The sequence below is a fragment of the Budorcas taxicolor genome, chromosome 4, assembly GCF_023091745.1.
Source record: "Budorcas taxicolor isolate Tak-1 chromosome 4, Takin1.1, whole genome shotgun sequence".
Classification (NCBI taxonomy): Eukaryota; Metazoa; Chordata; class Mammalia; order Artiodactyla; family Bovidae; genus Budorcas; species Budorcas taxicolor.
Genome location: NC_068913.1, coordinates 46,092,649 through 46,119,619, shown reverse-complemented (window position 1 = coordinate 46,119,619; position 26,971 = coordinate 46,092,649). Strand labels below are relative to the sequence as shown.

Here is a 26,971-nt window from a genome sequence, read left to right as displayed (position 1 = left end):
ACATCCTCATTCCTTTTTGCATTATTGTCATTTATTCCCTGTAAGAGGGAAAGTTTTGTTTAATAGTGTTGCATAGGATAACGTCTATATTCCAGAATAATGCTCAAGGCCCTCATGACGTGGTGCCCGCTTCCATTCAAATCTTAAGTCTTGACACTCCATTCTATAGACATGATACCAGAGCTATGCGTGTTTAGTCATTCAGTCATGTCTGACTCTTTGAAACCCCATGGACTGTAGCCCTCCAGGCTTCTCTGTCCATGGGATTTCCCAGGCAAGAATACTGGAGTTGGGGGATGGGGAGAGAGGTGGGAAGGCAGTTTGGGGGAGGAGGGGGCATATGAAGACCTATGGCTGATTCATGTTGACATATGGCAAAAACCATCAAAATTTTATAGAATAATTATCCTCCAATTAAAATTAAAAATAATACAGCAATGGGTTGCCATTTCCTACTCCAGGGGATCTTCCTGACCCAGGGATCAAACCCTCATCTCCTGCATTGGCAGGTAGATTCTTTACCACTGAGCCACCTGAGAAGCCATCAGAGCTATAAGTCAATTTTCCACCAAGGACTCCTGATCCCTCAATTCCATGGCCTGTTGAGAAGAAAAGTGCTCCCCAGGATACCTATGAATTCCTAAGGCCTTGCATTCTGATATAATCTGCAATGCTAGTGACTTCTCCAGGCTACCACATATTTGCTTTCCTCTGCATTTTAACTGATTGCAAAATTTAGTCCCTTCTAAGTTTTGGCAAAATAAAACAGAACCTTTCTTGCAAAGCATTCTTGAGTTTGGCCTACTTTTGAAAGAGATGAAGGAGGATTTACATTTTCATTATACTACAAATTTCCTGGAAATTTAAGTATCCACTTTCCTTCTTATTTTGTCTTATCTTCCCACTTTCCTCTTTCCATCCCTCCCAGAAGTAAAAGTTTGGCACAGCCAACTCCCAGGACTCCTCCCTCAAACAATTAACAAGGAATTAAACAAAACAAAAACAAAACCTTGTAGTTTCTTCCTAAGAGAAATTCTTTGACCAGCTTTTCATATAATTTTTTAAAAATCCATGTAAATCTAATCATGCCATACTATACAGTTTCATACACACACCATACTATTTCATACTTTAATGCTTTTGCACATTCTGCTCCTTCAGCCTGGAATGTTCTTCCCTCTGTAGTTTACTTGGCAAATTATACTTCCCCACTCATGACTCTCCCCCATAACTCTCCCCCAATCTTCTCTAATCCAAAATAGTGGCTTCATCTTTCCTCTTTGGTTTAATCACTGTGCACAATATTTACCTTCACAGGATTGTAGCAATCTATTTTAAGTATGTCTTCAATGCCAGACTATGGACTCCTTGAGGGTAGACACTGCACCTCACTGACTTTTATACTCCCAGCTTCTATCCCAGAGCCTGATCAATATCATACATGCTAATTAAATATTTATCAAATGAATAATAAATTAAGAATGAATGAATTTTCTCTAGACCTGAGAATCAAGACTTCTAAGGTATAAAGAAAGACTGTAAAATGTTGGAACCATCATTTGCTTCAGAGAACACCTTCTAATTTGGAGCATTTATAAATTTCAGTGCCAAGGCTTATTATCTGTCCATAGTCTGTTAAATGTCATACTTAGCAAGTATACTTCATTATAGTTCATTTAAAAATTTTCTAACATGGCCTATATAGAAGCAATAAAAAGTGAAAACTTCAGAGAAACTATTTAGAGATAGTTTCATAAAACACATTCCACATAGAATAATAAAACATGTTTAGCTTTCATGCATTGGAGAAGGAAATGGCAACCCACTCCAGTGTTCTTGCCTGGAGAATCCCAGGGACGGAGGAGCCTGGTGGGCTGCCGTCAATGGGGTTGCACAGAGTTGGACACGACTGACGCGGCTTAGCAGCAGCAGCAGCTATTATCAAGCACAGGGCAAAGAGAAAAACTGCATCGCTTACTTGATATTTTTGTTCAAACAATTTAGTTTCTGTTGGGAGAGTATCTAAATTCCTATTCTTTTAACATGAATAAAACAGCATCCACATCTGGAACCCAGACCACATGTGATGGCTTCACAGAGTTTGCCCATTCTTTGTTTTGAAACAATGAGACAGAAAATATAATGTGTTCCTAGGAAAGGAATCCACATTTGCAATGAAATGAAAAGAATAAATGGGGTCATTTTATTTTTGTGTGGCGTACAGAACTGTTAAATGAAATTAGAAATTGTAATTTAACAGTGACTTCAATCAAGCAGAATTTCAAGTACTCATCTCTTTGATATGCATTTTGTTTTTGAAAAATAAAAGGCCTAATATTTAAATTGGTTTAAAAAAAACCCAGCATATAATACTTGCATGACCCATTTTCAATTATAGTCCAAATGTGGTTTTTCAGATTAAAAGGTAAATCAGTCCTGATAATAAAATGTAAAAAGGACAAATCAGATACCATTTCCAGCATTTTTCCCTGCCAGCCAGCTCTGGGACCATAAAAGGAGGAGAAACTGCTCTAGTCTACATAGTCTAGGAAGCATATTTAGGAAATAGAAAAGTAACATGATCCTGAATGCAAAACAGAAGGATGGCATTTATAAGGCACAATAGTCAGTTCCTTAACTGAATGTTGTACCAGTTTAGGAGAATAGGTACTGAGAAATGGGCCAACCAATGAAAAGTGAAAGCAAAAGTGAGTCGCTCAGTTGTGTCTCTTTGCCACCCCATGGACTACAGCCCATCATGCCCCTCTGTCCATGGAATTCTCCAGGCAAGAAAACTGGAGTGGGTTGCCAGTATTTTCCAGGGGATCTCCCTGACCCAGGGATTGAATCCGGGTCTCCTGAATTGCAGGCAGATTCTTTATCATCTGAGCATCAACAAAACCACACATTAAAAAAGAGAAGGGCTGAAAGTGAAATCCATTTTTTAAAAATGAAAAGAAACAAAACCTTTAGCCTGAAAAGAGAAACGAACTACATTCTAAAGGAGATCAGTCATGGGTGTTCTTTGGAAGGAATGATGCTAAAGCTGAAACTCCAGTACTTTGGCCACCTCATGAGAAGAGTTGACTCATTGGAAAAGACTCCAATGCTGGGAGGGATTGGGGGCAGGAGAAAAAGGGGATGACAGAGGATGAGATGGCTGGATGGCATCACTGACTCGATGGACGTGAGTCTGAGTGAACTCTGGGAGTTGGTGATGGACAGGGAGGCCTGGCATGCTGCAATTCATGGGGTCGCAAAGAGTCGGACACGACTGAGCTACTGGACTGAACTGAACTGAACTGAGTGAATAATTATCTGTCTATGGGCCTTTACATAAAGATGTGTTTCTTCTCCCTCCAAGCAATTAAATATAAAAAAAGAGCTAAAGATTTTCAGATTTTAGGCTAAACATAAACAAGAATTTATTGATAAATAGATTCATTAGCCACATGAAGTGTCTTCAAATAAAATAAAGCTGTAAACTTAGGCAACTGAAGATTTCTTTACATTGATTCATGTAACATTTACCTGAAAACAGGAGGCAAGATAAGAAGTTTTCTGGTTCTAGGATTTGTAATACTTTTTGTAAAACATTAGAGATAACCTGAAAATTTTATTTAATAATGTTGCCTAACCAAAGTGATTGTATGATTAAGTCTAAAGAAATATAAAATATAATATATAATATATATATATAATATAATATATAATATATAAAACAGAAGCTATATATTTTTAGTTTGCATAAACTGTTGTTATCTTATTGGAAATACACCTTCTATACTAATGTATCATCAAATAATCTTTATATTAAACATTTTTAGGGTTTGATGACACTTTCCAGACATAGAAAATTAAAGGAACTTTCTGTGTCTGAGTGTGATAAAATCACCGATTTTGGAATCCAGGTAAGATAATTATGTTTTTTTTCGTTGTTGCTTTTAAAGAATTAAGATTGAAAATTAAGTGCAAATTGAATAACCTTTGTGGGTAACAACAGGAAAAAAAAAAGAAGCGTAATGAAACCAATAATACGTATGTGATCTTGGTTGAGCCAGGATCAACTCTGCCTTTAGTCAGGTCTCCACAGCCCGAGGTGATTGAGAGGATTTGCTTTCCCATGTTTTCCTGTCTACTCTCTCCCTTCCAGATGTCAGACTCATAGGATAGACAGGGATAGGTTGACATTTTTTTGGAGAATAATGAACTGCAATGTGGTAAAAGTCTTCTCATATTAACATAATAGAAATGTTCTGTAGGAAGAAATGTTATATCATCTAACCATGAGAATTGGGGGAGTCTGAAAAATTACACCAGGTACTTAACCATTAGGGACTAAGCTATTCAAACATAATTGGTAGCATACTTTGCCAGGATGGAAAGCATGAGATAAGTAATTGGATAAGATAAATGATTATATGCTTTAATGGTACTTTAAGAACTCATGAGAAGTAAATTTCCTAGACTTGCTGTTGAGTGATAGGAAGTCATAAAGTAGTTATTGTGAGCAAGCCACACATGGTGTTTATCACAACATTAAGCATCTCAATTTGCTGTTAAAAGAAGACAACTGAAATCATATATCATACTTGTATTGAACTAGGGCAAAATCTGGTTACTGATTAGTAAAAGAGTGGAAGATAGCATTTTTAAACGGAACTAATAATCTAGGAATGTGGAAACTGTTAAATGCATTGGACACCCCGTTTAAAGTATCCTGAGATACCCCATTTAAAGTTCCTGAGAGTTCAGAAACCCCAGTATTTATGAAAATCTGGGATTAAACTCAGAAAAATAATTTAAATACAAACTCTTATTGACATAAAAGAAGTCATCTCACATGTAGAAAGATAATGCAAATATTAGCTGAAAAGTCCACCAGAGCATGGCGACCTGAAGTTAAGCTGTGTTCCATAAATTTGAAATGAAATTTTCAAGAAGTTCTAACATAACTAATAGGAGAGTGTTAAAACATTATATGAACTGTTGGGCTACAGAGAGTGCCAGGTCAAATGGTGTTCTAGACTTTAGCATAGAATTTCACCATTCTGAAGCTGAAGGGATCTTAGAATCACCTAAACCATCTCTGTAATTTTACAAGTGAGGAAACTAAGGCCCAGAGGGCTTAAACAGTCCAAAGTTCTATGCCTTCTCAGCAAACTAATCTAATTTTACAGAAATGAAGAGTAGAAACAGAGAACTGCTGTTCTAAATGGTTGATGGTCAACATAACCTAGTGGGAAAAATTGTTTTCCAACGATTTTCACTGTACTTCATTGTATCGGGACAATGTAAGGGTACTGAACAGGAGAATGTAACACTGATAAGAAGTCTCCTTTAAAAAGAAGGGAAGGGAAAGAAAAAAAAAAGTCTCCTTTAGTAGGCAATAATGTCAAACAATGTGAATTTCTCCCAGTTTCAGATCCTGGTTGCCAAATTTCTAGCCGGTTCCTAAGAAATCTACCTAGTAGTACATTCAACTGTATAAAGAGGTAAAAAGAACAAACACTTTTTCAAAGCAAAGATCCCAGAGAGGACCAACAACTTGCATAGGGCAAGACTGTAACTCTACAATAACAAAAGGGGTTATAATGCGTGTAACCTACTAGAAGAAAAAGCCAACAGGTTCCTCTAAGGTTAAACAAACCATGATTTATGTATTGCAGTTCATTTAAGGATTAAACATGAATTTACATAAAACTTTATCCATGAATATGATCTAGTCAAGCATTCAAAAGGTCTTTAACAAGGCAACAGAATAAAGGTTATTAAAATTAAATAGGTATTAACATTTCTAATATTGGGTTATATTTCCTTCATGGTGATCAATTACATTTGATCAATAACTACAAATCATTCAGAAGTATTAAAACCCCTTATGGTGATGACATATAAGACCTCTTAATATCCATCACTATTCATTTAAAAGTGCTTCTTGGAATGAAAGAGTGCTGACCGAAGTTTGAAGCTAAGTATCAGGAAGCCAGTGCTTCCTGCCGTGGCCTTTTTATTTTCCCTCTTGGGAGCCTGAAAATCATACTATTTTTAGGTGCTCTGAGATTTTAGATGAAAAAGTTTACCTATATGCTAACTGTATGATCATATAGCTGAGTTTGGTATAGCTTTTAAAAATGTAGTCTTTTACTGATGTATTGATTCCAGTGATCTAAAAGAAAAGATCGGGAATACAGGAGCATGGAAATACAGAATTATTTAATTATCAGTTGCACAAGATTGGCTGTTTTATTCAAGTTCATGAAAAAATTTTTTTTCCTCTTTCTCATCATCCCTTTTTTCTCCTCTCCTCCCTGCTTTTGGAGTGTATGTGGTGTGTGTGTATGTGTATGTGTGTCTGTACGCTCACACTGAAATGCTGTGACTTTTCAATCTCTTTTTACCTCTTCCAAGGTTTCAAGGTTTACACTAATGGGCATGTGTAATCTTTCTCCTCCTGCTCTCCTCCAGCCTAATTATTAAGTTACAAAAGAGATGAAATAAAGAGGGAGGAGGCGAAAGTGATACATAAGCCAATTTCATGATTCTTTATCTGGATTTGAAACAAACGTGATTAAATTGAGATATTTAGATTATCCTAAATTTATCAGGAAATCTCTTGTTATTTAGAAGGTAGGGGACTCTCTTTTTGGCATATGACATTGAAAACTACATAATGATTTAATGAGAAAAAGGAGACCATAAGCATTTTTACCCTGGCTTGGTTTTGCAAGAGTCATGAACATAATAAGAATAAAAAATTACCTCATTTTAGTTTTACTGGAAACCACAGCATATGAAGTTTGAATATCTGGAGCCTCAGATGTATTGACTTCTTAGGATCTGGTTTTAATTACTTTTCCCAACTTTAGTTTTTTTCCTGAGAACACTAGACATTCAATGATCACGTTAGGTTTGGTACTCTTGAAACACACACTCATTTTGGAAGCAATGTCTGATATAGTCATAGCTGGGCATTTCTTAAGAAACTTTTTTCCTTGAGCACTTTGTGAATTTAAATAACAGACCATCAAGTCTGGCAAAAGAATTGGTTTAACTGGGATGTGTGTGTGTGCTCAGCTGCTCAGCCATGTCTGACCCTTTGCAACCCCATGGACTATAGCCCGCCAGGCTCCTCTGTCCATGGAATTTTACTGGCAAGAATACTGGAATGGGTTGCCATTCCCTCTTCCAAACCCAGGGATCAAACCCGTGTCTCCTGTGTCACCTGCATTTGGCAGCAGATTCTTTACCAATAGCACCACCTGGGAAGCCCCTTTAACTGAGATGCTATGGTACAAATATATTAGTTTTGTTCTATTAAGTTGTTTGAATAGAACCAATGGAATAAATAAAATTATTTAGTCTAACTGCTTTTTATACTCCCTTAACCTGGTGACTCAGATGGTGAGGAAACTGCCTGCAATGCAGGAGAAAGTGAAAGTCATTCAGTCATGTCTGACTCTTTACAACCCCATGGACTATACACAGTCCATGGAATTCTCCAGGCCAAAATACTGGAGTGGGTAGCCTTTCCCTTCTACAGGGGATTTTCCCAGCCCAGGGATCAAACTCAGGTCTTCTGTACCGCAGGTGGATTCTTTACCAGCTGAGCCACCAGGGAAGCCCAATTGTTGAGTATATGTGTGTAAATTAAATATATGTATACATCTTAGTGGTTGTTAGATTACATGAATACGTCAATGTGTGCATATATTTAGTATGCCCAAATTGTGTATAGGGATGTTATAATATTATTTAGTTTAGCCTAATACCAAACAAGATTGCGGGAGAAATATCAATAACCTCAGATATACAGATGACACCACCCTTCTGGCAGAAAGTAAAGAAGAACTAAAGAGCCTCTTGATAAAAGTGAAAGAGGAAAGTGAAAAAGTAGGCTTAAAACTCAACATTCAGAAAACTAAGAACATGGGATCTGGCCCCATCACTTCATGGGAAATAGATGGGGAAACAGTGGAAACAGTGTCAGACTTTATTTTTTTGGGCTCCAAAATCACTGCAGATGGTGACTACAGCCATGAAATTAAAAGACCCTTGCTCCTTGGAAGAAAAGTTATGACCAACCTAGACAGCATATTAAAAAGCAGAGACATTACTTTGCCAACAAAGGTCCGTCTAGTCAAAGCTATGGTTTTTCCAGTAGTTATGTATGGATCTGAGAGTTGGACTATAAAGAAAGCTGAGTGCAGAAGAATTTATGCTTTTAACTGTCGTGTTGGAGAAGATTCTCGAGAGTCCCTTGGACTGCAAGGAGATCCAACCAGTCAATCCTAAAGGAAATCAGTCCTGAATATTCATTGGCAAGACTGATGCTATCACTGAAACTCCAATACTTTGGCCACCTGATGCGAAGAACTGATTCATTTGAAAAGACCCTGAGGCTGAGAAACATTGAAGATGGGAGGAGAAGGGGACAACAGAGGATAAGATGGTTGGATGGCATCACCAACTCAATGGACATGAGTGAGTATACTCCGGGAGCTGGTGATGGACAGGGAGGCCTGGCGTACTTCAGTCTATGGGGTCTCAATTAGACATGTCTGAATGATTGAACTAACAAACTAACTAATATTAAATAAATTGTGGTCAATATTCAAGGCAAATAAAAACTAGTTTTTTAAGGAATTATCTTTTTGGTTGCTCTCACCTTCTGAGATGGCCCACATTCTGCCTGTGGAGTGTGTTTCTCTCTAAATAAATGTGCTTCTTACCTATCACTTTGTCTCTCACTGAATTCGTTCTGCAGTGAGACATCGAGAACCTGAGCTTCATTAATTCCTGGATCAGGTGTGTGATCTCGGTTTAAAGACCATGGGTTCAAGTCCCAACCTGAGTTCCACGGTTTCAGCTGGTGAGTTGGGGAGGACAGTGATAAGGCACTCACTCCCCGAGCTGAGTCCTTCCTCAGGAGCTGCTGTATCCCAGGGTAGGCCTCTTCCCTGGAGCAGAGGTAATCCAGTTGCTGGTTGATACTATGAGAAAGAGGCCCAGCCCTCTTGCTTCAATTTAAGTCAACTTGGAAGAGTCTATCCTTCCGGTTCAAACTGAAAGGATGTGAAACATCTGCATATACTGCAGAATATCTCAAGGGTTCACTCCATCAACGAACAAATGTGGGAGGTATATTGGAAGCCTTGACTAGACATATTTGTTTCAAAGAATGGGAGATAAATCCTGCAAAGCATCAAAGCTCAGCTAAAAGTATATGTACACAAAAAAACCTGCATGCAGATGTTTATAGGAGTTCTAGTTATAATTGACAAAATGTGAAAGCATCCAGCATGTCCTTCTATAGGTAAAGAGATAAATAAACATCCAGACAATGCAACATTATTCAGCAATAAAGAGAAAAGAGACACCAAGTCGAGAAAAGACATGGAGGAAGTATAAATGCTATTACTATGAAAGAAGCCAATCTGAAAAGGCTAAGTACTGTATGATTCCAACTATATGACATTCTAGAAAGGCAAAACTATGAAGCCAGTAAAAAGATCAAAACCTGTAGGGGAGGAAGAGATTAATAGGTGGAGCACAGAGGATTTTAAGGGCAGTGAAACTACTCTGCATGATATTATCATGGTGAGTACATGTCATTTCACATTTGTCAAAACTAATAGACTGTACAACACCAAGAGGGAACCCTAATGTAAACTATGGACTTTGGGTGATTATGATGTGTTGATACAGGTTTATCAATTGTAACAAACATACCACTCTGGTGGGGCATATGTTGCTAACAGGGGTGAAAAAGTTGGCTTAAAGCTCAACATTCAGAAAACGAAGATCATGGCATCTGGTCCCATCACTTCATGGAAAATAGACAGGGAAACAGTGGAAACAGTGTCAGACTTTATTTTTTGGGGCTCCAAAATCACTGCAGATGGTGATTGCAGCCATGAAATTAAAAGATGCTTACTCCTTGGAAGAAAAGTTATGACCAACCTAGATAGCATATTCAAAAGCAGAGACATTACTTTGCTGACTAAGGTCCGTCTAGTCAAGGCTATGGTTTTTTCCTGTGGTCATGTATGGATGTGAGAGTTGGACTGTGAAGAAGGCTGAGCACCGAAGAATTGATGCTTTTGAACTGTGGTGTTGGAGAAGACTCTTGAGAGTTCCCTGGACTGCAAGGAAATCCAACCAGTCCATTCTGAAGGAGATCAGCCCTGGGATTTCTTTGGAAAGAATGATGCTAAAGCTGAAACTCCAGTACTCTGGCCACCTCATGCGAAGAGCTGACTCATTGGAAAAGACTCTGATGCTGGGAGGGATTGGGGGCAGGAGGAGAAGGGGATGACAGAGGATGAGATGGCTGGATGGCATCACTGACTCGATGGACGAGAGTCTGAGTGAACTCCGGGAGTTGGTGATGGACAGGGAGGCCTGGCGTGCTGCGATTCATGGGGTCGCAAAGAGTCGGACACGACTGAGCGACTGAACTGAACTGAATGCATGTGTGGGGGTAGGAGATATATGGGCAATTTATGTAACTTTTGCTTAATTCTGCTGTGAACCTAAAACTCTTCTAAAAAATAAAGTCTATTTTTTTTTAAAGAATTATCTTTTTGTTTATACTTTAAAAAATTAAGTATCTATGTAAATGGCAAGATTCTTTTTCCTATGGTAAAGAGATGTTTCAAATATGCTCTTAGAAGAAACAATTAAAAAATTTTTATTCCTATAAGTGCATTTGGGGGGACTTGCCAGGTGGCTCAGTAGTAAAGAATCTGCCTGTGATGAACGAGAACGTGGGTTTGACACCTGGGTGCATTTTTAGTGGCACCTAAATTATAATTGATTAAACATATGTATGTGTAGGAGCATTAAGCAATTCTACGACACTACATAATTAATTACTACTATTCTTGAGAATGCTATAAGAGAATATACAAAGTAAAAAGGAAATGGATCATTGTTTTTAATTAGGATTATGATTTTAGACATATTTCCCAACATCCCAGTTAAATTTGGAGAAGGCAATGGCACCCCACTCCAGTACTCTTGCCTGGAAAATCCCATGGACAGAGGAGCCTGGAAGGCTGTAGTCCATGGGGTCGCTGAGGGTCGGACACGACTGAGCGACTTCCCTTTCACTTTTCACTTTCATGCATTGGATAAGGAAATGGCAACACACTCCACTGTTCTTGCCTGGAGACTCCCAGGGACGGCGGAGCCTGGTGGGCTGCCGTCTATGGGGTCGCACAGAGTCAGACACGACTGAAGCGACTTAGCAGCAGTTAAATTAGTATAACACTCAGGATATTGATGCACAAACTTAGGCACTGAATTAACCCTTTTGCTTTTGGCAACGTGTATGTGCCCTAAGCCCTCAGATGGTTTTTTTTTTTTTTTTTCCATCTTTACTCAGCCTGACTCCATATCTACTTCTGTTATAATCTCATAACACTGGGCATCATGTTCACATACTACAAAGGCAGGCCTCTCTGTTTAAGCCCTCTTACTCCCCACCTATGTATGAGCAAGGCTTGTCAAATCTTGGAGGAAGAAGGTCTACAGGGACAAAATGAACATAGAGAACATTCCTTTTTGTACACTAATTTTATATCATGCAACTTTGTTATAATTGCTTATTAGTTCTAGTAGTTGGTATGTTTTCTTGTTTTGGCTTTTTGTTAATTCTTTGCGATTTTCTACCTAACAGTCATACCATCTGCAAACACAGGCATTCTTTTTTTTTCTTCTCTATCTATATACCTTCTATTTCTTTTTCTTACTGAATTAGTTAGGACTTCCAGTATGATGTGAAATAGGAGTGAAAAGGGAAAACATCCTTGTTTCATTCCTGATCTTATGAGGAAACCACAGGTTTCTTTTCACTAAATATGATGTTAGCTATAGATTTTTTGTACATGTTCTTTATCATGTTGAAAGAACTTTCCCTCTATTCCTTGTCTTGCTGAGAGTGTTTTTTAGTAATGTGTGTTGGATTTTGTCAAATACAATCTTTGATATGATCATATAGTTTTTCTTCTTTAGCCCATTGATTGTGATGAATTACATTAGTTGATTTTTGAATTTTGTACCAGCCTTGCATATGTCCAGAGCATTATTTCAAAATGGTTACTAAAGTCTCTGCTGTGAGAACTTAGAGGCCCTCCTAGAGGTAAAGCTCATGAAAGTCTGTAGGCCCACTTAAGGTTGGCCTGCCAGGAATTTTTCTCTCAGGCTACTCCAGTCCCAGTTTCCAGCAATTAGTCAATTACCCTTTCAGTGTGCCTACTTGTACTGGCTCCAGCCACAAGTTTCCCCACTCCTAGTAAGCCCTAATTCTCTGTATTTGCCTGACTCTCCAATTTTGACAGTGGTGACTTGTTTTATGACCTCAATTATCTGACAGATTTAAGGAGAGCTGCTTATTTTCAGTTTGCTCAGCTTTTTTCTTGTTTTGAGGATGGGACTGATAAGTTCCAGACTTCCACGACAGATTGGAAACCGGAAGTCTGGAACACGAGTTTTGGATCCCTGGGTGTTGGCTGAATCAATAGCATCCAAAAAGGGATGACCAATGTACAGTGGGCTCTGAATCAGATCTTGAGGCCCAGCAATGAAGTCAGGAACTGAAAGTCGCTGGAGCCAAGAGCAGAGACCCATAGGTAAGTTGGGCAGGTATGCGGTCATTGTCGAGCATGGCACCTGTGGCTGTTGTGAGCTCTCCGCAGTGTGCCTGACTGTGCTTATATAGATGGGGCCTGTGCCTGCCCCGAAGTTCAAGTATTTTCTTTGGTCATGTTTTTCCAGAAAGATCTTCAGTTTCCTTAGTACAACACTGGAATTTTATTCGCAATTACAAAATTGGAGAAAACTTAAATGATTAAGTTCAACTTGAATGAAGAATTCCATGCTCTCATGTAAGACAATAATCTGTCTAATTCAGATTAACTGCTTTTATGAAAATGTGACAGTTTGCTCAGTGACTGAACTGAAAACATTTGGACTTTCTGTGTAGTGGACACTGAGACAATCTGTTTTTGAAAAAAGAAATAATTCTAAATTCTTTAAAGAATATTGAGGCTGGGTCTAGTAGAATAAAGAGACTTAGAAAAATCCAATACCACTTAGTCATTCTTAGCTAACATTAATTTAGCATCATGCTACATGCCAGACACTGTTCTAAGTATTTCCCATACAGTAATTACCTACTTTATGAGATAGGTAATACTTTTGATTCCACTTTACAGATAAGGAGACTGAAGTTCAGAGAGGTTATGAATTTTACCCCAAATAATGAAACAAGCAAGCATGTGAGCTAGGGTATAACACGTCTTATTCCAGAGTGACAATTCTTGCCATTATGCTGTGATAAAGGAAGCTACAGAAGGATTCAGTTGAGATACTTAATCCAGCATGGGAATGACAATGAGAGCCTATCTGTTGGAAAATCACTTTAATAAGCAATATAGAAGATGGATTGAAGATCAGAGGGGAGAAAGAACTGCTATCACCATTAAAGGTAGAAATATGTTGAGAGGTTTTTGTTATAGTCCAGGGGAGAGAAGACGGCAGCCTGAACAGCAACAGAAGAGAATGAATGGGAGACTATCTGGATAGCAAATCCACAGAATGGTAATGGTTTGGATGGGACAGGGTCAAGCTATGGTTAAGGATGATGGCCATGCTTCTGGATTGAAGACTGGGGCAGAAAAGGGGGAGGCACAGAATGAGATGGTTGGATGGCATCATCGACTCAATGGACAGGAGTTTAAGCAAACTCCCAGAGACAGTGAAGGACAGGGAACCCTGGCGTGCTGCAGTCCATGACTTCACAAAAATCAGACACGATGAGTGACTGAACAATAACAACCACTACCATGATTCTGATTTGGCTGCCTGAGAAGTTTGTGGTACCCTCATTTTCAAGCCCTTTTCCATAGCCAAGTCAGGTATCCAGGGCTATGAACTACCAAGTCTGATACAGCATTTTGGCCTTTACCGCTGCACTTTCTTTTCTTGGGAGTGATTCTGTCTGTACATCCTCTCAGCTCTCGTCATCCCTTTACTCTGAAGACAGTCTTAAGCATCTGCTCTCCCAGGCTCTTCACCCATAGACTCATGGTGGCTAAGGGAGCTCTGCTGGAGTTTGTTTCTGTTTTCACTCTATGTATAGGTAATGTGAGCTGTTCTCTGTGTCCTAGTCACAATGAATGTATGGGTCCTATGGAGTTTTATTTCTCCTCTCAATAGATTTTATGGCTTTGGGAAGAGGGGAAGATTCAAATGTAGGTAACTGTCATTGTTCTTCAAACCCAATCATGGCCTCCTCTTCATTATTATTTTTTTAATGAAAAAAAGTATCTCTAACAGAGAAGGCTATCTATCTTTTAAAACCCTCTAACCAGAATGCAGTGGGTAGGACTTATAGCCACATGAGAGAGGCAGGAGGCACGTGGTAGCGGTTCAGCTTCATCTACTCTCTTGTGTCTTTTCTGTCTAGCTTGTTGTTTATATTCTCCACAAGCTGGTTTACTGGTATCTTGCAAATGGCACTGCTGAGGAATTTTAAGAGCCCAGTTAAAGTCTAGGTTAGGACTTCCCTGGTGGCTCAGACGGTAAAGTGTCTGTCTACAATGCGGGAGACCTGGGTTCAATCCCTGGGTCAGGAAGATTCCCTGGAGAAGGAAATGGCAACCCACTCCAGTACTCTTGCCTGGAAAATCCCATGGACGGCGGAGCTTGGTGCAGGCCACTGTCCACGGGGTCGCAAAGAGTCGGGCACAACTGAGCGACTTCACTTTCACTAAAGTCTAGGTTACTGTCATTCTCTGATGATCACAAAGGTGTCTGATAACTTTTGGTTTTGGGTAAAAGCAGCAGTGGAGGTACTAGAACCTCCACATCCCTCATTGTTCTCTTAGGGACTCTTTTTTTTTTTGAGATCCTTAATTTTGCCCAAACTGCTTGGACACTTGAGATAACAAGTTCCTTTTCCCCTTTAATCTTCAGTGTGTTTTGACCTCTTTTATCCTGACTTACAAATTTTTGATTTTACTTTTTATTTGACCTTTAGTAACAGATTTATCTTGACTTGTAAACAGAAAGGGGAGAAGAGAGGAAAGATCAAGGAATAAGGGACAGGGGAAGTGTGGCCATATGGGGCAAATTATAAGCTATTTCATAGATGGGAGAACAGCAAAGCAGGATCCATGTCTGTTCATCTGGCATTCAGCCTGACCCAGGAATGTTTAGTAAGTTGAATGGTTCTATAGATATGGGTCTGCTCCAGGCTGAGTCCATCTGGAGACTAAGAATTCAGGGTTCTCAGTCCTGTACCCTGGACTACCTGTGCTAGAGAACTGAAACCCTTACAGCTAGTGTGGAGCATCTACATGGCTACTCAGGTTGGAAAGGCCTGGGAGTACTCACCTCATTCCCCAAAAGTCCTATCTGCGTCTTCCTCCTTAATAATCGCCTATGGCCAGCCTGTTCTGCAAGTGTAAGAAAAACTGGATTCTTGTTTTGCCCTAGCACTCATCCTGGATTCATTCTTGACCTAAAACAAGAACTGAATGACTCTCCAGTGACTCTTTTCTGGTCTTAAAGTCTTACTTTGAATTACTAAACTTTCTGAATAGTTATAAAATGATGTTCATACCAGACTCTCATCACTCATTCTCATCAGTTCATAGACCTCACCCTCTAGTACTGAACCAAAATCAGTTTCAGTGGGCTTTGACACAGAATAACTTACAGTGCCAAAGATGGATTGGATGTGTTGGCTCCACATGGCAACAGTGTTTAAAAAAAAAAACAACATTGATTTCTATTTGGTTTCCAAGATTAAACCATTTAAGAATTATCAAAGCATGGGATTTCAATAACTCCACCTCTTCCCCAGGGATATAGTTATGTTTATTGATTGGAAGGGAAGCAACAAACAGAAGATCCATTTCCAAAATGGCCACAATTCTTGGCCTCAGGGGCAGTGAAAGCTCTGAAATCGCCTGTATGTGGGAAGATGGGGCATCCAGATGTCTGGACACTTTATCTCTTGGCTATACCACTCAGGAAAATTCTTTATCTTATCCACTAATATAGATTATTATTAGGAAGTAACCGACTAAACAGTCTATGATGAAGATACCAGAAGATCCCAGGTTCAGAATTATTTCACATGGTCTTAGAAGAAGGAACTAAGGAATCCCTCTGGTAGAATTAAGAATGGGGTATCTGAAACCTTATGGAAAAAGCACCTCCCACAGAACCTGGAATAAGTATGAGCTTTGTTACAGAAATTGATGCTTCATGGCTACCCATGCCAAGAACAGCCTCCTAGGATTTATAATAGAACAAAATACTCTTTAGAGACCTAAGGCATCTGAAATCAACTGAGTCACAGACAAACTCCTACCAAGATACCTAGGCTTTATTCTCTTTTCAAAGGCTAAGAGCAAAAGAAATAAGCTCAGAATTCTCCACTGTTCCTTATGCTAGTGTGTTTCCAATTGTTGAGGCAATTCAATAGAATTAGAAATTTGCCAGCACTTCAAAGCATGTGGGATTTGACAGCTTGTCATTTTCCCACAGTCTCTACTGTTCAAGGCATAATGGAGTCTTGGGTACCATGTTTTCATGTCTGATAAACAGCCGAAACTGAGAACACCCCACACAAGTACTGGCTTCTTGCCTACTCCCACTGGAGAGAACCATTCTCCAACAACTGAAATGCTGATGGATTAATTAAATGAATGCACACATCTGTTATTTTCATGTTGAACATCCACAGAAAAGAACTATAAGAGAATATGTTGAAGATAATCCTTTGGAGGCCTCTCTCAATTTAAGCTGTCCCTGGAACATTAGTTTATCCTATGTAAGCTAAAACTTGCCCAAAGTCAGGTTATCTGAAGGCAAAAATAAAAGGGCAGGAAAAATAAATGTCAGAATCTCACTTTCCTACAATAGTATGAGTTCATGCTTCTTAAGCCTAAGTGGCTAACGTGGTTTTGATCTCTCTTTTATGCAGCTTGCCTAGGCTCACTGCACCTCACCTGACATGAACTGAGCACCTGAAGCATGTCTCATAGGAGCTGTGATTTTTCTACATTATGACTTCTAATAATCCTCTTTGTTAACTTCCAGTTAAATTGTGTGCATGATATTTCTTCATCTCAAACCCTCCAGCACGTTGAAGGTGGTAAGGTGGCATTCTCATGTCTTAATTGGCAGGCAGGATTGTTCTACCAGCCTCTCTGCTTCCAATGCTGACAGACAAAAAGTCAGCATTTACATAGGGTATTACGTCTGCTAAGGGATCCTGGAGTACACATTTTCTCTCTACCTTCCAATAAACCTGAGAGATAGACAGACAGTTGTTTTCATTCTCCTCTTAAAGATGAGGAAATCTGAAGTTAAGTAACTTGCCCAAGGTCACAGACACAACTTCAAATTCCTGGCCCTTTGTTTTTCTTCTAGACCAGAAACCTCCCTTGATTACATCGTCTCTTATTCCATTATGCACCAAAATTGGAGATCAAAGCATCAATAATGGTTGATGAACTCATTATTCAATAGAGATTCTTAAACGGAAGAGGTCACAGAATGACACGAGTTCTGAGTTGCCATTTTCTTGGGAAAGAAGGAGAAAAAATAAGAAGTCAAGTGGCTGACTGTGCAAATACAAACCCATCAATTCTTTAATGCTGATTATTATAGCTTAAGTAATTTCCCTGCCCAAAGATCTTAATAGACATTTATCCAAAGAGTAAATACAGATGACACATGAAAAGATGCTCAACATCACTAATAATTAGAGAAATGCAAATCAACCCTGCAACGAGGTACAACCTCACAGCTGTCAGAATGGTCATCACTGAAAAAAAAATCTACAAATAACAAATGCTGGGGAGGGTGTGGAGAAAGAGGAACCCTCCTACACTGCTGGTGGGAATGTAAATTTGTACAACTACTATGGAGACCATTATGGAGGTCACTTAGAAAACTAAAAAAAACAACTAACATAATATCTAGCAATCCCACTTCTGGGCATATACACAGATAAAATAATTAATTAAAAAAGATACATGTACCCTATGTTCATAGCAGCACTATTCACAATAGCCAAGACATGGAAACGAAGTAAATGTCCACTGACAGATGACTAGATAAAGATGTGGCACGCGTATACAATGGAATACTGCTCAGCCACAGAAAGAGTGGAATAATGCCATCTGTAGAGACATGGAGAGGTTTTCATACTGTGAAGGAAGCCAGAAAGAGAAAGACAAATACCATATGACATCACTTATGTGTGGAATCTAAAATATGACACAAATGAAATTATCTGTGAAACAGAAACAGAATCACAGATACACAGAATAAACTTGTGGTTGCCAAAGAGGAGGGAGCTGGGAGAAGGAAGGACTGGGAGTTTGGGATTAGCAGATGTAAACTAATATACATAGGATGGATAAACAAGGTCCTACTGGACAGCACAGGAAACTATAGCTGATCTCTTGGGATAAATCATAATGAAAAATAATACAAAAAGTATTGCATATATTGTATAATTGAGTTACTTTACAGCAGAAATTAGCACAACACAACACTTAAACCAACCACATTTCAATTTTAAAAATATTATTAATTATCATTTAAAGCAAAAAAAAAAAAGCAATTTCCTCACCCTTCTGGTCTCACAGGGCTGCTGGAGTGTCAGGTAACTAGGCCACTCGATATCCTTTTTTTATTTTTTAAAAATGGAAAAAAAATTGGTTATATTTCAAGCCACAAAAAAATACCTAACTGACCTTTGGGTAGTCCAACCTTAGCTCATTTTTCTTTTTTGAAGATGAAAATCTAGGATTTTCTTTTAACAGTCCTAATTTCAAATTATAATTCAGAGATACTTTGTTTTGATCTTTCCTGATTTTCCTTCCAATATGCATTTTCTTCTACTCACTCAACCTGTTTATAATTTTCTTACATTTGACATCTTTTTATGTACTTGTCACATTTGATACTTTAAAAGTAATTCCCTTGTTTTTACCAAATACCTAGAGTCTGTACAACCAGTATGTCATTAAGGCTTACTGACAACCAAAGGCATACCATTGAGTAGATTTCTCTAGAGAAAGCATTTACTCTGGCAAGTGAACAAGATAATCTATTTCAGTGTGACAAGAAAATATTAGAACTTCTATTAAGATTTAGTTTTATCTCATATATTTTATTTCTATTTTTATATACTTTATAATATATATTTGAATATCTATATAACTTACAAGTACATTTAACTTACATTTTTTGAAAGTATATGCTCAAAATATTATTATGGTATGATGATTTTAAAAATTTTGAAATCATAACCATACAGAATCAGTAGGTACAAATAATATTACTAGCTATTATTTACTAACTGCTATGTTCCAGGCATTGCTCAATTCCTTTATTCATCTTAATTCACTTAATCCCCCTAACAACTCTGTGAAGTAGGTGCCATAATACTATACCATTTTATTCCCATGCTGCAAGTGAGATCATTCAGACATTGAGAAGTTGAATAATTTATCTAGAGAGACAGAGGTTCCAAGTGGCAGGATTTGAAATTAGGCTAGTGGACCCCAAATTTTGTCCTCTTAACTACTCTTGTTCACTAGCAGTTACTGAACAGAGTGCCAGGTAGGACTGAGCTTAGTGGAATCTATGGGAGTTCATTCTCCTCACTCCTTTGATGAGAGACATTTTCCATTCTCTTCAGAAACTCTCATCTTGAACTTCATCTGTATACCAGATGTTGGGGCCACAAGATAATTTAGACATGGTCTCTGCCCTCAAGAAGCTACAATCAATGCAGAAGATAAGACAGTTGTATAAATAGCTATAATATAAGTGGAAAGTGAGAAGGACAAAAAATTAAAGCTACAGAAATTTTGGAGAGTCATTACTTCCAGAGTGAGGAATTGGGAAAAACTTCATGGAATAAAGTACATTTGAGCTGGTTTGAAGCTATGGCTTATTCCCTCAAATCACTATATAACTGATATGAAATTTCAAGGTCAAAGTATCTTTGGATATATTTGTTTGGTGTTTTGGCCTTGCCCTTTCTCCCTTTCATAGTCCTCTCCATATTTAAAAACAGTAGGCTCCTCTAAAAGTGGTATAATCCTGTAACGCTGAGCCCAAGCTAAGCCTAGTTTTCCTGGCAGGGAGACCGCGAATGCAGGGGAGGCATCTTATCAGTGGGGTGGTCGGGGTGGTGGTGGACACTCGGGCTCTGATAGTTTGGTTTTGGTGCCAGGGCCCCGATTTCACAGCTCAGTGTGCCCAGGCAACCACCACTCCTACCTGTGCTGATGCCTAATGGGGACAAAGCACTGTAAGAGACTATAGTTTTGAATTCAGTTTATAACTTAGAATTGAGGAAGTTGTATTTCAACTAGCCCAAAATAGCCTTCATTATAGAAAATTGTTCATGATAGCAAAAGAATTCTCTGTAATTATCAGTAGAAAACTCTATCCTACTCCCACATAGAACTTTGTAGCAGGATTAATCAGAACTTAATAAGGCAAATAGTGAAGAGATGGTTTTATGAGTATGCACCATGAGGTGAGCTTTTTTAAGACCGGGAGCTGACACCTACTGAGGTGGTTTAAATTAGGATTTTGACAGAAGCACATTATTGTCACAATCGGTAAATGTTAGTGAGATTCAGTCTCTTCCACATATCCAATTTAGGAATGCTGTCATTAAGCCCCCACACAGTGATTCAATTCATGAAATACAGAGAAGAAATTATTTAACTCACTAAGAGATTTGGAAGTTGTATTAAAGACTGCTGAGAAAGTGAAAGTGTTAGTCACTCAGTTGCGTCTGACTCTTTGCGACCCCATGAACTATAGCCCACCAGGCTCCTCTCTCCATGGAATTCTCCAGGCAAGAATACTGAAATGGGTAGCCCATTTCCTTCTCAAGACTGCTAACCCATGGCAAAATTGGTTGATACATGGGATGAAAGTCAAACTTGATAATTTTTACTTTCTCTCCATTTTCATTATAAAAATTTTTTACTTTGAATAAGCTCAGTCTAGCATTTTCCAAGATAAGAAAATCAACAGCATTGATATATGTGTGATTCTGAAGCATTGTAGCCAGAAGAGCATAAATAATCTTATGGGTAAGGGGGGTATGGAATTTCACGAGTGATTATGCTGAAAAACATGCCTGCAGGCTTAAGTACTTAATATGACTTACAGCCTCTAAAGGAAAATATGGATTGTAAGAGAGGGAAAGTTCTGATTTATTTCTTAGATCTGCACTGATTTATGCCAAACATAAAGCCCTGGACTCATATTTGTGCCTCAGATTTTCCCTGAATGAGAATGCTACCATGAATGCATCATAGGCCTTGTTAATCATTTTTATAAGTTCTTTTTTAATTTAAAAATTCTGAGAAAGTTTAACTTCAAAGAATATCAAAGCTTTTAAAAAGGCTTAAAGCAGAACTGATTCAAGCAGTCCAAGACACTGACAGATGATTCTGAAAAGAGTCTGCAGACATGAAGAGACTTGAATTTCCCTTTGAAGCTTGTTTCATCTTTTAATAAGTTTTTCTTATAGTTCAACTATTCCTTCTTGCTTTACATTTTCTCTGGTTCCTTGAAGTCTATCCATTCTCTAAACAGAAAACAATGTTATCCTACCCCTTGCAACATAAGAATTCCTGTATTATTAAAACACAAGTCTTTATATCCTTGAAGATACTCACAAACAGATTGAGCAAGCAGCTAGTATTTATTGAGAACTTACTGTAGTCTAAATATGATGCTTATGAAAGGGGTACAAGGAGCAAGCAGAGTTCCAGATAGTACCTCTGAGAGACTTATTGCACTCTAACTGAAAAACTTGTTGAATGTGAGCTGAGTTTTAAGACTAATTCCAATTCTTTAAAGCTAGATTTCCCTAGTTGTCCCCTCTATGCTTGATTAGCTCCAATAACAGGGACCTCAATATCTCATTGCCAGATGCCCCTTCCAATATCTGACATCACTTAGTTGCTAGAGAAAACAAATCTCCATATAAACTGAGCTACAAAACAGGAGTGAGTCAAGTACTGTAAGTGCTTGAATCAGTTGAAAAAGACAAGTTTTGTATGAGGTCAGACGAAAGAGGAAATCACTGATGGTTACTGTGGTCAGAAAAAGATGATGATTTAGGGTAAAATAAGCAATATCTTTTGGGTTTCTCCAAAGTACAACACAAATGTGCATCTTTATTATTACTGGTATCATATGCAAATTCCAGTAATAATTAACATTTATTGAGTGCTTGTTGTTCAGTGGCTAAGTTGTGTCTGAATCTTTGCAACGCCATGGACTGCGGCATGCCAGGCTTCCCTGTCCTTCACTGTCTCCCAGAATTTGCTTAAACTCATGTCCATTGAGTCAGTGATGCCATTCAACCATCTCATCCTCTGTCTCCTCCTCCCCTCAATCTTTCCTAAGAACTAATCAATATGTTAAACTGCCTCTAAAATGACACTGTATATAAATTTTAATATAGGCTTTTTTTCTTTTTACTGAAAGTAGGAATAAAAATTAAGAACAACCAAGATAAAGGAAAGAACTTTCAATGATTTCCAGACCTTTTCTAGCCCTAGAAATTTTAGATGAACATTTTGGCATTCCAGAACAATGCTGAAGGGTAGATATTATTTTCCCTAACTTGAAGAAACTGAGGCTCAGAAAAATTGAGTGACTTGCTAAGGTTTCAAAGCTAATAAAGTGGTAGAATGAAATTAAAACTTAAGTCTGTCTGAGTCCAAAAACTGTGCTTTTTCCATTATATTTTAGTGTCAACCCCAGAGTGTTTCAGAGAAGACAATAGCAACCCACTCCAGTACTCTTGCCTGGAAAATCCCATGGACAGAGGAGCCTGGTGGGCTGCAGTCCATGGGGTTGCTAAGAGTTGGACGCGAATGACTGACTTCACTTTCACTTTCCAGAGTGTTTGCCATCTAATTCTTATCTCCAGATTTCTTTTCTTCTACTCACTGAGCTGAATATAACTCTAATAATTACTAACCATATGGGTAAAATTCCATTAGTGATAGAAAACCAAATTCTATTAGCAGGAATTTGAGTATTACTGAACTGTTAAGTGGTGTCTGAGTATCTTTTGTTATAAGGAGATTTTGGATGTAATGGCTTCTTTGTTTGCAACAAAATGTAACACATCTACATCTCAAGAGCTGAAATGCATACTAAATAAACTGCCACGGGGTAAGATGGCATAAAATTTGAATAAAGACTAAGAAAAAGAAAAAAAAAGGAAACCACTAACTTGGAATTTCTTACAGGTATTCTGCAAAGGCTCCCTGACCTTGGAACATCTGGATGTCTCTTATTGCCCCCAACTATCAGATATAATTATTAAAGCATTGGCCATTTATTGTATTAATCTCACATCTCTCAGTGTTGCTGGCTGTCCAAAGGTATGTGCAGGAGTTAGAGCTCAGACATGTCAGATTGAAGTTCTGCCAAAGAACATGGGCAGGGTAGCTATTAGGTGTGGGACTCATGACAGAACTTTTCTTTGCCATATCTGAGGTACTCATCAAGAGTTCTCCTTCCCCAAACTGTAAATAGCTTTATGACTTCATTTGTGTAAAAGTAGTACCTGGAAAAAGTTAAAGACAATTCTCATACAAATATAAAAATGTGTCAAATATTTATTTAATTCACTAATGAGAGAACCAGCAAAATGATAAAGTCAGTTTATACAGCATTTGATCAAACTGAGTATTTAGAGGAACTGAAGAAAGAATGTTGGAACATGATTGTTAGGTTAAATCTAAAATTGGTTAAAGTCCTACAAGGTAACAAATCAATAACCTTGGAGCTATAGTTTCTACCAGAAATAATCTACATCTCTCTTAGACAAAAATACAACAGGTAGAATTTGAGCCCTAATTGATAATAAATAGTATGTCCAAAAAACGGCATAATTCCTTGTAAAATTTCCCAGTTGGACCTGTTAAAATAATGTTCCAGTAAACATGTAAGGGTAGGCAACCATCTTTCGTCTTATTTTCAAGTGTTTGACAATTTTTCTTGATATCTGTCTTTGAAAGGAATATTTACTCATTGCAAAATCTTTGGACTGCATATATTAAAAGTATGAAAGTAAAAATTCAAAGTCATACCACCATCCAGGACGTAACCACTGGCATTTTATACTTACTCTTCTAGAATTCTTTTCTATGTACAAAGATTATAGTTAAAGAAGGTTTGTCTTGCTTTTTAAAGACTAGACTCATACTTTCTAAAATACACTGTAACCTACTTTCTTTTCTCTTAATATACTACAGATAATATCACCAGGTCAAGAAATAGAGGTCTCTGGTTCTGGATTAATATGGCAGATTAAATACACCCTGATAATTTTGTTCCCTCTTGAAATGCTACCAAACTGCAGAAGAAGGATGAGGGCCCACAAATGATAGGGAAAACAGTAGGAGACAAAAGCAACAAAATTTTGGAAACCTGAAAAGAGATGAATTAATTTAGCATACCAGAGACAACTTTGAATCCTAAATCAATAGTAGAGAAAGCTGGGGAAAGAATGGATTTACACCATAACCTTCAACTTGGCAATACTGTATACTTCTGTAACTGGGTCAAGAGGATTGCTAAGATAAGGAAGACTGGGTTAAAAGTTCTTGAGAAGTAGATACATCAATAGATCTCCTTCCCTATTCTATGCTTTCAGGCAACTGCCCCTCCCCATCCTCTCCAGATTTGAGATATATTTCCTAGAGCCAGATTCCTCAACCATGGCATTATGACATTTGGACAAGATCATTCTTTACAGTGGGGGATTGTTTCGTGCACTGTGGGATGTTTAACTGCATCCTTGCCCTCTATCCAGTACATGTCAGTAGCACCTAGCCCCCCCACCATACCTCCAGTCGTAACAATAATAAATGTCTCCAGATATCGTTGAATGTCCTCTGATGGAGGAGGGGAGTAACATCTCTCTACTATCCGCTCTACAGATAATAAAACAGAAGGTGGCCAGGCTGGGAGACATCATGTAAAACTGAGAGCTTGGATACACAAGTGAAAATGGGAATTAAGTGACTAAATGCTTAATGCAGAGATACTCAGCACTTTGCCAACACAGCATCCAGAATTTGGCTGCCGGATCTTTCCCTCCAGGCAGGAGGTTGGAATCCTTTTCACTGGGGACTCTGACTAGTCCAAGATGAAACACTGAAAAATACTGACATTTGTAGACTTTCCAACAAATAAGTCATTTAGCCCACTGAAGCTGAAAGAAGAGAAGGCCCATGTTATACACTCAGACCTTCTACTCAGCTTTTGTTGTTGTTTTTGTTTATTTGCTAAGTCATGTCCAACTCTTTTACGATACCATTATTTGTAGCCCACCAGGCTCCTCTGTCTATGGGATTTCCCAGGCAAAAACACCGGAGTGGGTTGCCATTTCCTTTCCAGGGGATCTTCCTGACCCAGAGATCAAACCTGCATCTTCTGCATTGCAGGGGGATTCTTTACTGCTGAGCCTCTAGGGAAGTCCAATCAGTTTTTAGCTCTTCACTATTAATCATGAGCAGAGAGTCAAGGACATGAGGCCACACTTAGGAGAAAAGCCTCTAAAGGAGAAGATAAAGACCAAAACAAAATAACAGAAAAACCTTAGAGGAAGTAAAATACCCAAAGGGAAGAAAACTAAAATATCTCTTAAAAAATCCTCAGAAATTGCGAAGTTACTAACAATTTTGTCTTCTTCTGTTGCACACATTAAAGTATCACCTGAACTTTCAAGACTCCTTGAATTCTAACTGGTCTAAAAATCCAGCTTCTCAGTTGTTCATTCTGGGTAGTTAGTAGGTTAAGAGAGTGATGCTAGAACCTCCTGATTTCTCTATCATTAACCATCCCACAATAAGGAGGAGGCAGTGGTGGGAAAGCTATGGGCAATCATGACAAAATTGATCTAGAAAATTTACAATAAAATTCTTCTTTGTTCAACAGCCTTTAGAACTAGGGAAACTAGCTGTCTTTCTGGTCAGCATCATCTGGTTCCAGAAGTAAGCTGGGGCAAGGAATTCAGGATAGCAGTGACCATGGACCCTCTGCAGCTTGGGCAGTCACAGCTCGTGGGGTCCTTGCTCTCACTGCACACGGACACATAGACACATGGCTAACACATGGCTCACTGGGAACTGCCCTGGCTCTAAAGAAAGCACAGATGTTGAGTGGGTTTTTAAGAGGTGCCACTAATAACGGAGGGAAATAGGAGAATGAGAAAAAGAAAGACTCTAAAGAGAACAAGAACTGAGGCAGAGGATTTGTGTTTATTTGTTTTGTTTTTGTAAGGAAAAACCGACAGAGTTCCTTCTATAAAATGTGCAGAGGACATTGTCTTACAGCCTAGAAACTAAGGAGGATTACACAAATAACATTTTATAAAACACATCACTCTACACTGAAGATCTAGACTGAGAAAAAGGAAGGAGAGTAGATTATTTCAGAATCTCAATGTAAAGGAAAAGCATTGAGCTTTACCATCTATGCAGGTGAAATGAATATTCTGATTCAGAAGATGCAATGACCATAATATGAACACTCCCCACTGCTGAGGTCCTTTAATGGATTGGAACCTGGTGGTCCAGAGTCAACTGATAAGAAAGTAAATGAGAGAGAAAGAGGCTGATATTCCTTGGTTTACACAGAAAGCCAATAAAGTCCCTGCATGGGGCTTGCTCTGTTCACGAAGGCCTCAGGTGCCCTCTCAATGGGGTGAAGGCGCAGAGAACCTTCTCGAGAGGGTCTCAGAAGCCCGGGCAGGAAAGTGAACTCAGAGAACCTCTGTACTCCAGGGGATCAGCCTGAAAAAGAAAGGGAGAGAGAGAGAGAACAAGAGAAAGAGAGAGAAAGAGAGAGAGAGAGAAAGACACGGGGACCAGAGCTC

The 26,971-nt window shown here is 38.5% G+C and overlaps 1 protein-coding gene across 1 annotated transcript in view; it reads left to right on the top strand.

Moving 5' to 3' along the window:
- FBXL13 (F-box and leucine rich repeat protein 13) overlaps positions 1-26,971 on the top strand; it is a 211,693-nt gene that overhangs the window by 173,462 nt on the left and 11,260 nt on the right. Inside the window, exons 18-19 of the mRNA XM_052638386.1 lie at positions 3,828-3,911; positions 23,334-23,468. Of these exons, the coding sequence (XP_052494346.1) occupies positions 3,828-3,911; positions 23,334-23,468 (219 nt within the window). The remainder of the gene's footprint in view (positions 1-3,827; positions 3,912-23,333; positions 23,469-26,971) is intronic.